This window comes from Glycine soja, chromosome 4, assembly GCF_004193775.1.
Source record: "Glycine soja cultivar W05 chromosome 4, ASM419377v2, whole genome shotgun sequence".
NCBI lineage: Eukaryota > Viridiplantae > Streptophyta > Magnoliopsida > Fabales > Fabaceae > Glycine > Glycine soja.
In genome coordinates this window covers 6796922-6809287 of record NC_041005.1, presented here as the reverse complement: position 1 = coordinate 6809287, position 12366 = coordinate 6796922, and the positions used below count along the sequence as shown (strand labels likewise).

The window sequence follows — 12366 nt, the reverse complement described above, 5'->3', positions numbered from 1 at the left end:
CATGAGCGAACCTTTTTCTACTTGGGTTGAATGTTTGAGATGCAATGATTATGGCTGATGCTTGAATTTTTATATTTTTTTCTGCAATTTGTGAGAGTTAAAAAATGCCACAAATGATATTTTTGTATTTTTATGTAATTTGTGATAATTTTTAATCTCAAACAATTTTTAACCCCAAAAATTATATTTTCAAAATTAAATTAAAATAAAATATCATGTAGGTTTGATTTTGTTAAAACCTAACTTGCGTTGAAAAGTCATGTTTTAATTTTACAAGATGAAAAAAGAACTTGAAATATTTTACATGAAAAAAGAATATTTTAGTCTATTATATATCCAATGGTTAGGAATATTGGATCACGTGTACCACTTAAATCATCATCACCCTAGAAATTGCTTATAAAAGTCAAGACCTGAAGCTTTATTGCACCTCACAATTGTTACCAATTTGATCCAACAAACAACGTGATATTTTTTCTCCTTTTTAACAACTTGTAATGAATTAATTAACCCCCAAAGATCTCTCAAAATTATAATAAAAAAATGAATTTCAATCCTAATAACGTAATAATAGCATTGAACTGTGCATCTTTCGTCGTTTACCTCTTGTTCTCCAGCTGCTATGGCGGTCCTTACTCTCACTGTAAAATCCAAAACAAATTGGCGGGAAAAGAAGCCATCGAAGAAGTTCAGAGTCAGAGCAAGCTCCGATCAGAGTTCCTGCAAGTCCTGCGTACTAGGCGACCTGCTCAAGGTAGTTAATTCACTCACTAATTAATTTCCACGGTTCGCTATATGTATGTATTGTGCAACGATTCTTCTAATAGAATCTCGTTCGAATCCGTTATATATGTTTCAGTTCCACCAACTATCGAACCTGCGAAGCCAGTGGAGAATCCTTTGTATCAGATCTCTCCTCCAACGAGAGAAGAGGTATTATCAATATCAACAATCATAGCATCTTTTTTATTTTCTTCAAATTCTAGTTAATTCGCATAACAACCTTATAGATCGAGATATTAGAATCGACTCCAAAGGCAGATATAGATAACCTTGACGAGTTGCTTGAGGAGGAGAACTTGTACTTGAATATAGAGGTAGGTAACTAATTAATAATTTGATTTTTCTGGAGTTGATAATTTTGTTATTCCGATTTGATATTGAGCTCGAGAGAGAAACTCGTCGATTTTGGATCGTAGAAAGGAGAGCAAGGACGGTTGCCGGTGTTGATTTTGAAGTTGAAGAAAAGCAATAAGCAGAGAAAAAGGCCTGCGGTTGTTTTTCTTCATAGTTCGTACGGTATCAAAGAATCCCTGCGTCCATTGCTAAAGGTTAATTGCTACTACTACTCATCGGTTATTTTTCATTAATTTGCAATTCTACTGTACTTCTCTATGATTATAATTATTAATTCCTTGATTTTTATTTCTGGCTTCGGTTAATTTCTTGGTGTTTTAGGCGTATGCTTCGCGAGGATATATAGCAATTTCTGTTGATTCTCGTTACCATGGAGAACGTGCCACCAACACAACTACCTATATTGATGTACAATAAGTTTGGTTTGCTATGCTTCACTATTGGGTTTTTAACTCGTGATTTTACTTTAATGAATTGCACAACCATCATACCCGATCACCTTTCATGATTCAAATTTTATAATTGAAGCATGGTGTAAAATAATTTTAAATTATAAACCATAACAAATACACCGTAATCTATTATTGAATAATATTATAAAATTATTTCATATTGTTACTAGATTTTTTTAATGTTATCTAGGAAAATGTTTGCTCTATTTGAAACACCAAGTTTACAGTTACTTATTAGGAGGAAATAGAGGGAGAAGAGATGGAAGGGAGGAGAAATAGAGGAGAGATTGAGAATTTCTCACATTCGATTGTGCAGAAATATAAGAAGGGAGAAGATCAACAAAATTGTGGATTGCACATTTTTTAATTTCCTTGCTGCAGGCTAGATTTTCAACAGTACCCTTAACAAAATGATTTTCATAAAAAGAAATCAATTGCTTTAAAAACAATATATTTTTTTCCTATTTCTTTCTCTTTTGCATTTCTCTCAAATAAAAAACTCTTAAAATTTATCTTATTTCTTACTTATTTTTCTTTTTTCTATTTCTATACACAGCTTCAGGGATAGATTTGATTTTGAAATCATTTTGATTTTAGGTTGTGTAACTCAAATTTGTTTGGATTTGAATGCAGTTCAGTTTTTTTTTAAAAAAACTAAACTGTCCTTATTATTTTACTCATTTACAAATTTAGAGTGACGGCCGGTAATGAAATAAATTACTTAATTAACTGTAAGTTCCAGGTGCGGAGCCAAGTTAAAATCTAAGGGGGGAATAACTCCATTTTTTTTTTACTTCTTTTTATTTTATATTAGCAGAAACATATGCATTATTGTGTTTACTTTAGTAAAAAATGTGTAAACCAAAACTTCCAACAACTTATTATTACTAGAGGGGGATAAACGCATGCCATGCCTGTTTTTTCAGGGGAAAAAGAGAGTGAGATGTAAACAACTATTGTGTTTTTTTTTTTTTTGGATAAGCTAAGCAGTACTATTGTGATTGGTAAGTTGTTTTTTTTATAATAACTATTGTGATTAAAGGCATAATATTGCCTTCATAGTAATTAACAAAAAAGTGCGTGTCTTTAGTTATATGCATGTTCAACAAAATTTATAAGAGAGGAGGAAACACTTTTGAGTGTCTTTAAATTATAAGAAAAGAAATTTACCATACAGTCATAATATAATTGAAGAAACTTATATCAAGAGGAATACTTGACCAAACATCATAATATATAACTTTTGATTTCAAACAGTAATTTTACGCTCAAATCTCTTGGCTAATGTGGTATTTTTTTTTTTTTACATATATAATATGGCTTGCAATCATTTTTAAATTTTGGGTTGTGCTGATCTAATCAGAATTACTCTTTCAAGTAAACCTACTCTAACATGTGAAGCTTGTATGTAAGCGTATATAAAATTCTAAAGTTCAATAATTTGTTTTTCTCTAAAGTTTGATTATTTTGTTTTAACCAATTCTCTAAATATAACATTGCCCGATATGTGACCATACATATTAAATAATTAACAGAACTATGAATTTATAAAGTGATTATTGTCCAACAAAAAAAATAAAGGAAGTCTGTTTAATTTCTTTAATGTATTTTATGTATATAAGTTATTCCAATAGAAATAGTCTAGCTCTGTCACGTGTAAGTTTCAACATAGAATTTGATCTGTAAATTAATTCAAATATTTTTTTAATGAATTCCAAACATAATAATTGATTACTAAATCAAATCAAATTCATATTTTACTGATTCTTAACAGTGTATGTAATTTGCCTTGAAGAACATAGGTTAAGCTTTAGGAGAAATAATTTGTCTTAAAAATTTATTGTTTTTCTGTTCGTATTGTCCTTATACTAAGAATAAATGAACTTTAATTTACTTACATATTTATCCACGATCATTCAGAAAATAAAAAATAAGTCATCCATCTATATAAATTATAAAAGTCAAAACTAATCATGTTTTCTCTTACGTTTGTTTTGGCTGCAACCTCCCTTACAAAAAAAAAAAATACACAGGCACTTATTTCTGCATGGAAAACCGGTGAGACAATGCCATTCATATATGACACGGTAACTTCTTAATTATCATGCAGCTTTACCATATAGTTCGAACCACTGAATGCTCCAAATTATTATTTGAACTGTAATTATGGCAATTTAAACTCATGACTTGTTTGGTTAAACATGGTGTATTATATTCCTTGATCTGGCTGGCAGGTGTGGGACTTGATTAAATTGGCAGATTATCTAACACGGAGAAGAGATATAGACCCTTCTAGGATAGGAATCAATGGAATATCACTTGGAGGTGGGTTGAGAGAAGTTGAAAGGAATATACATATGCATGTCAGATGGCATATTTGATGCGATTCATCACTTGTAATTGTATAATTCCTTGATGCAGGAATCCATGCATGGTTTGCTGCATTTTCTGATACTAGCTATGCTGTGGCTGTTCCGGTGATTGGTATTCAGGTGGCATTGAATTATTGGGTGAAGGTTTTATTTAGCCAAATGTGTTTCTGAAACAACTATTAATTGAAAACGTTTGTGCCAAATGCTTGCAGGGATTTCGATGGGCCATAGACAACGATGAGTTTCAGGGTCGAGTTGAGACTATAAAGCCTCTTTTTGAGGGTAAGATAATGTCAGATGAGGTTTTGAAATTAACTTCTTTCGTGTTTTACCTGTTTTCTTATCTTTGCTTTAGTTAGTACTTCATTTTGGTTTATATAATAGAACTATTATTCACATAAATCCCATAAGGTTTAATTAACTTTTTGATTCCTATATAATTGTAACAATTTTCCTTCTTAGTTTCTAATATTTTAAAAATTCTATTTTGACTTCTATAATTAGAATTTCTTAATTTTTTTTTCTTCATGGTCTAAATTAACCTACATCACTAAATAAGATTCATTGAAATTTCCACAAAACTAAAATTTTCAATGAAGAATTGCCAAAAAAATTAAGACAATTTTAGTTTTATATCAGTTTTAAAGAATTTAAATGTATCAAATGGTCTATTGATACATTTAAATTCTTTAAAACCAATACATTTAAAAAATTATAATAATTGGGATCAAATAGAACATTAATTTCAAACTAAAACTAAAAAGAAAAATTGTTGGAAGTAAAAAGACAAAAAAGCAACTAAACCATTCAGTAATTTGTACGTACCATCAGTTTATACGTGTAGCGCATGGTGTACATGATTTTATATGCAACATCAAATAAATTGTCTTTTATAATTGGTCATTTATAATAGATTGTCTATGGATTAAATTACATGATGAAGTTAGACCGGTGTTTGAGTAAGACCTAGAATTGAAGGAAAAATATAAGGGTCTTGTAAGTTAATGTTCTTGAGACACGGATTATCATTTGTCAAATATAATAGTAAGCCAATGCAATAGAGATTATTATTATTCATTCAAGCAGGCTAACAGTCAACAACTGAACATATATTCTAAAAGGTATATTAGTATTTATACATCCCTAATGCTCTTAGGTTTATGGACGCAGTGGCTCGTGATGATTTGGGTAAAGCTGCTATTGACAAAGACGAGGTGGAGAAGGTTAGCCGAGTTTATACAAATCCAACTATGGTCATTACGCCTCCAAATGAATTGCTATATACTTTATTTGCTTTAACATAAGATCATTGACAATGCTTAACATGATACGTATCCCATAATTGCTAGCTATTCACCCACTGGGCACAATTTCTATCTAGAGCGTTGTTCCTGTTATTCTAGAGTTTTTGCAGTTGATACTATATTACTAATCTCAAAATTTTATATTGTTGATATCAGGTGTGGGACCGAATTGCTCCTGGTTTAGCTTCCCAATTTGATTCACCCTATTCAATTCCAGCTATTGCACCACGTCCGTTGCTTATTCTTAATGGTAATTAAGACCCTTGTATGTATTTTGCATTTTTGCGTAATCATTTTCAAATCGAATTTGGCTACGAACCTTGTTATATACAACTTCATGTAAAGACAGTTCAGGGTAACCGCACTTCTGCAACATATATAAGGTTTTTGCTTCTCTAGATATATATCAAAATTCAATACCGTCGTAGACCTCTGCATCCATCTTTATTAGTCAATTTAGTTATTTCGTTCATATTTAGCTTTTGTGGATATTTTTTTAGCTAACTTGGAATTGAAGCATTTGCTTGGGTGTTTGGGAACTCTAGGTGCGGAAGATCCTCAGTGTCTTCTTGGAGGCTTGGAAATTCCAAGAACAAAGGCAAGCAAAGCATACAGAATGTTTAACTGTTCCGACAATTTCAAGGTATGAACTTGTATTGTTTGGTCACTTGGGTGAGAAAGTTTAATGATTGTGGCCTTTTTTTCCGTCTAAGATTGTGTTTGGTTGCTTTGTCATTAAGTTTATTGCAGAACCTGGAATTCGACACCAAATAACGAGATTTCAGATGAAAGAATCAGCTGATTGGTTTGACATGTTCTTCAACCCTTAGCCCGTGGTGCCCTCGTGTTCTTCAAGCCCTGTGTGGTTGTAAAATTATAAAGCACCTTGCTCAGGATCATTGCCTCATTCCAGTTGTCTTTGTATCTCTGTCATGATATATTGAATAATGTAAAATGCTTTACGTGTTGAAACCCACTAGGGATATATATGATGTAGTGGGGGTATATGATGTAGTGGAGGGGTTGGGTAGTTTGTATCTTTTTTGAAAAATTGTAAATTATATTAAACTCAAAATGATACAACAATAAACGGGACATACCCGCAGCTAGAGAAAATCAAAAGTCTTCCTAATACAAGAAGACCTATATTAAGATGTTAAAACAAATGCAACAGGTGCGCTTGTTTATACATAAGAAACTTAATCTTGCTAATAACTTCTGTTACAGAAAATTGATAATCTTCAAAAATCAATTTGTTCCTAGACAGCCAGATGCAATAGACTGTAATTGCTATAACCAGACAAACCTAATTTTCCTTGAACATCTGATGTGGATCTGCCCCTAATTAAAGAGTAGTAATGCGCTGTAAAGGAGTGAAACGCCTGCGAAAAGAAGTCAAATTACGAATGTGAGCCCAAACTTGGAGAAAATAACTTTGTCAAGAGTAAGCAGCCGATTCCTTTTAACACGCCACAAAATGAAAGACATCATCTTAGGGGGGATTGCTGGGTTCCATATAACAGAACACCAACTAACAGTAGGCTTGACACCTCTAATGTATTCATAGACTTTGCCAACAAGCAATTGTTCATTGGTGCTCCAAGATTGAATCCTCTTTTTGGGCTCTTCCATACTTAGTTCTTTGGAGATGATAAAGTCCCTTATTTGAATGATTTTTTTTTTTATCAAAATTGAATCTGATGAAGAAGTATTGTAATTCTATACATCACTCCCTCTGAAATAGTAACGGTGAATCCACCGAACCCATAGAGAATCTTTCTTACAATAAAAGTCCCACAGAATACAATACATTAGATTAAGTTTTATTGATAGTTAAAAGGGGAGCTTATAATATATATTGCAAAATAAAATAATATATTTTGTGTTTAAAATGATATCTCATTATAAATTATCATTTAAATTATTTTAAAATATAAATAAATTTTGTGATTGAATGATTTTATATTTTACAAGGTGTATTATATTATAATAAAATAGATGTATTATATAGATCAAGTATCAGAATTCTTTAATTACGTGAAGACTTTAAATTTATCCTTATTTATATAAAGATTAATCTCTACTTAAACTTTTTCTTAAAAAATGAAACAGCATAAAATGAAATAACTCTTTTTATGATACATCAGTGCATGTAGATAAAAAGAAGGAGAAAAAAAGGTATGGCTCTGGTGTTGCCTCAAATAGAAACCATTGAAATAGCCTTTTTGAGAAATTGATTTAAAAGGCATTGCTCGAATGACTTATGGCTCGAAACGAGAACTTCAGACTCAATGTCCTTCGGTTGGAATATGACATGTAATAGTTAGTCCATTAACATTAAATTAATACTCACAAAAATTTAAACTTATTTCAAGATTATTACAATATTTCTTTCATATTAAATTAATATCGATCTCTGCCATTTATTATTTTAATATTAAAAATTTGTTGTTAACATTTCATTTTGTATGATATCCATCGACGAGGATATATATTGTAGTTTGTACTATTAGTCCACTGTGTAACTCTTAAGTCATCATCCAGCTTGAGATCTTTCTCTTTAGAATAAAAATGAATTTTAGTCCTAATAGCATTGAACTGTGCATCTTTCGTCATTTACCTCTTGCTCTCAAGCTGCTATGTCCAAAACAAATTGGCGGGAAAAGAAGCCATTGAAGAAGTTCAGAGAAAGAGCAAGCTCCGATAAGAGTTCCTGCAAGTCCTGCGTAGTAGGCGACCCGCTCAAGGTATAATAATCAAAATTCACTCACTAATTAACTTCCTCGATCTGGCTATGTATTGCGCAACGCTAATTTTAATTTTTAACTAAATCTCGTTCGTGATGTATGTTTCAGTTCCACTAACTGTCAAACCTGCGAAGCCAGTGGAGAATCCTTTGAATCTGAATCCTCCTCCAACGAGGGAACAGGGATTATCAACATTCATAGCATCTTTAATTCATTTTTCTGGTTCGCATGACAACCTTATAGATCGAGATATTGGAATCGACTCCAAAGGCAGATATAGATAGATAACCTTGACCATTATAATTATTAATTCCTTGATTTTTATTTCTGGCTTCGGTTAATTTCTTGGTGTTTTAGGCGATGCTTCGCGAGGATATATAGCAATTTCTGTTGATTCTCGTTACCATGGAGAACGTGCCACCAACACAACCACCTATATTGATGTACAATAAGTTTGGTTTGCTATGCTTCACTATTGGGTTTTTAACTCGTGATTTTACTTTAATGAATTGCACAACCACCATTGACGATCTGCATTTATGATTGGACGATGACTTTTTGTTACTAATAAATGATTAATTTTTTTTGGTTAATTTTTTGTCGTTGGTCAACAATAAAATACAATTTTGTTGTTTTTAATCTTAATTATTAGGTTAAATTTATTATATATTGTTGTGTCCGTTAATTTTTTAAAATTTTTTTATAATTTAAAAATCACGACATCACTATTTATTTTAAAAATTAAATTATAATTTTTGATAGTTTCTATCATAAAATTTAAAACAAGATTAATGCCCATATATTATCATTGTAAAAAGATTTATCAATTATATTCTTTTATTTTATCACCTTACATACTTGTGTTTTAATTAAAGTGAATAGAAATGACAAAGGCAGAGACTATTATTTATGTTTTTTTATTATTTTTATTTAATTAAAACACAATTGTGTGAGGTGTCAAATAGAAAGATGTGAGTTGTATGTGTAAATCAGTTGGACAAGAGGGACTAATATAACAATTTAAAAAAATGAGCGGATTAAATATTTTAATTTTAAAATAGAAATACTAAACTTATAAATTTGTAAAAATACGAAGACAACAATTATTTTAATTAAATAGGTAAGTTTTAACCTAGAATTTGGTCAGTAAATTCCTTCAAATAATTACTTTTAATGAATTCAAAACATAATAATTGATTACTAATTCTAAAGCAAATTCGTATTTTAGTGATTCTGATCATAGGTAAATTTTCCTTGAAGATAGGTTAAGCTTTAGGACAAGTAATTTGTCTTAATTATTTATTTCTGATCGTATTCTCCTTGTATAAAGAAATGGACTCTATTTTGCTTACAAATTTACCCAAGATCGTTCGGAAAGTGAAAAATAAGTATCTATGTAAAATTCAAAACTGATCATGTTTTCTTTAACTTTTGTTTTGGCTACAACCTTCCCTACAAAAAAAAATAAAAAATACACAGGCACTTATTTCTGCGTGGAAAACCAGTGAGACGATGCCATACATATACGACACGGTAAGATGCTCCAAATATATATACTTGTATAATTCCTTGATGTGACTCATCACTTCACTCACTTGTATAATTCCTTGATGCAGGAATGCATGCATGGTTTGCTGCAGTTGCTGATACTCGCTATACTGTGGTTGTTCTTCTTATTGACGTTCAGGTGGCATTGAATGATTCGGTGAAGCTTTCATGTAGCCAAATGTGTTTCTGAAAAATCAATGTGAAAACTTTTGTGCTAAATGCTTGCGCAGGGATTTCAATGGGCCATAGACAACGATAAATGCCAGGGTCGTGTTGATAGTATAAAACCTCTTTTTGAGGGTAAGATATGTCAAATGAGTTTCTGAATTTTCTTTCATGTTTTACCTGCAGTTTTCTTATCTTTGCTTAAGTTACTTCTCCTGGTAACTTCATTTTTGGTTAATATAATATTGGTATTATGAGGTTTATATTTGTAGGGGATAGTGTATGATTTCATATCCAACATCAAATAAATTGAATTTTACATTATAATAATTAATAGATTGCCTATGGATTAAATTACATGGTGAGGTTGGAATGGTGTTTGAGTAAGACCTAGAAGAGAAAATATAATAGTACCAAATAGGGGTATTATTCATTCAACTATTCAAGCATGCTAACTGTGGACAACTGAACATATATTATCTACATCCCTAATGCTCTTGGGTTTATGTACGCAGTGGCTCGTGATCATTTGGGTAAAGTTGCTATTGACAAAAAAGTGGCGAGGAAGGTCACAAGTTTTTATGAATCCAAGTATCCAACTATGATTCTGCTTCTGCCTCCAAATTAATTGCTATATGCTTTGATTTGCTTTAGCATAACATGCTTGATCGACAATGGTAGCATGGGCACAATTTCCATCAAGAGTTTTGTTCTTGTAATTCTAGAGTGTTTACAGTTGATACTATATTACTAATCTCAAAATTTTATATTTCTGATCAGGTGTGGGACCGAATTGCTCCTGGTTTAGCTTCCCAATTTGACTCACCCTATTCAATTCCAACTATCGCACCACATCCGCTGCTTATTCTTAATGGTAAGACCCTTGTATGTATTGTACATTAAACATTTTCAAATCAAATCTGGCTAAGTACCTTATTCGTATACAAATTCATGTAATGACAATTCAAGGTAACCACACTGCTGCAACACTAACATAGGTGTTGGTGTTGAGAATAAATTTGTATGTTCAGGATTCAAGTCATCATGCAATTAATTCTAATTTTAATAATAAAATATTATTTTATTTTCATGATCATATTTCACTATTTAATTAAAGGATTCATTTGATAATGTTCTTGATTAAAATTAAAGACTTGTTATTATAATAGAGATTCACTACTAAAAAAATGAGTTTTAACATCGTCCTATTAACATCGGTTATTTGAAAATCGATGTTGTAAGTGCTTAACGACATCGGTTTTCAAATAACCGATGTTAAAACTGAATTTAACATCGGTTATTTGAAAACTGATGTGGTTAAACACTTACAACATCATTTTTCAAATAACCGATGTTAAAATCATACTAAATTCAGTTTTAACATCTGTTATTTGAAAACTGATGTTGTAAGTGCTTAACGACATCAGTTTTCAAATAACTGATGTTAATATAATTTTTTAAATTATTTATATATTTTAAAAAAAATCATATATTGCGTTATTAATTATATTTTAATTAAAAAAATATAATAATTAATAAACAATAATAAATTCAAAAGGTAAACATTTAAAAATTAAACTAAATTTTTAAAATGAATTTCGTAATTTTAATTTTATTATTTCATGATTATCATTTAAATATAACACATATTTATATAAATTATTTGATATTAGTTAATTTGAAAAAAAAATTGTTTTTAATAATAGAGTTTAACTTTTATAGAATTTTTATAGAATGTTAGTAAAAATAATTATATAGTAAAAAAATTAAAATTTATTATTAATATATTATTATTTAATTATTATATTTGAAAAAAAATGATATTTTTATTATTTTTAAACAAATTTTTCAGAACAAAAATAAAATTATTTTCACGAAACATGGAAATTATGTTTTAAGTCTTTAAATATAGAGTTAATTATAATCCACATGTAATTTATTTTTATTATATTTGTCATTTTTTTATTATTTTTAACTTCATTTGTTAATTATGTGAATTTTTTGTTAATAAATTTTATAAAAAAATTATTTAGGAAAGAAGAAACAAAGAAAAAAAATTATATTTAAATAGTGATGAATATTTTTTGTCAAAAGTTATTTTAATACTCAATTAAATATTTTTTTTTTAGATTTACTTAATAAAACTTTAAATTTTAATTCACGAACTAAGTTTGAAAACATGAATAACATATTTGGTCTGGTAACCACGACACACTCAAATTTAGTATGATTATCATTTATGAAATGATTATCACCGAGTTCTTATTATAAAAAAGTCATCCTTATTAATATTTAATATTGTATTAAAACTTAAATTTAAAATCACTAGTTAAATTAAAACAATCTTATTAATTGATTTATATACTTAGTAGCAAACAAAAATTGTTACAATTTTTTTATAATATCAATTAATTGAAAAACAATCTTATTAATTGGTTTCGCGGGTCTCACAGCTCCCTGTTTATCCAACATAATTAATTGACATAATTTAATCACAGTAAACATTTTAATTGGAAAAATAAGCATTTAATGACACTAAAATACCTGTTCTGATAAACGCTTGACTAGATGTGTCGGCCAAGCAAGGAATGTGTTAAGAGCCTGTCCCACGACCTTAACCTCTTTAGTGGGTACAGGAATG

General features: G+C 29.8%; 1 protein-coding gene and 1 pseudogene across 1 annotated transcript; both read left to right on the top strand.

The window, feature by feature from the left end:
• Positions 1-536: 536 nt before the first annotated feature.
• On the top strand, positions 537-6286 carry LOC114408083 (putative esterase YitV). Its single transcript, XM_028371204.1, has 13 exons — positions 537-754; positions 860-933; positions 1011-1097; positions 1200-1331; positions 1459-1545; positions 3623-3676; positions 3824-3914; positions 4011-4081; positions 4174-4243; positions 5132-5184; positions 5422-5515; positions 5811-5908; positions 6006-6286. Exons 1-13 carry the CDS (start codon positions 544-546, stop codon positions 6093-6095), a joined length of 1212 nt encoding a protein of 403 aa, XP_028227005.1. The 5' UTR covers positions 537-543; the 3' UTR covers positions 6096-6286.
• A 1821-nt stretch (positions 6287-8107) lies between these two features.
• LOC114408338 lies at positions 8108-10628 on the top strand (annotated as a pseudogene).
• Positions 10629-12366: the final 1738 nt, after the last annotated feature.

Excerpts from the sequence above, each read along its gene's own strand:
- LOC114408083 (XM_028371204.1), top strand. The coding sequence starts at position 544 with ATGAATTTCAATCCTAATAACGTAATAATAGCATTGAACTGTGCATCT. Across the intron at positions 1,332-1,458 it reads CCCTGCGTCCATTGCTAAAG|GCGTATGCTTCGCGAGGATA; the intron begins GTTAATTGCTAC and ends TTGGTGTTTTAG. Across the intron at positions 3,915-4,010 it reads CAATGGAATATCACTTGGAG|GAATCCATGCATGGTTTGCT; the intron begins GTGGGTTGAGAG and ends TCCTTGATGCAG.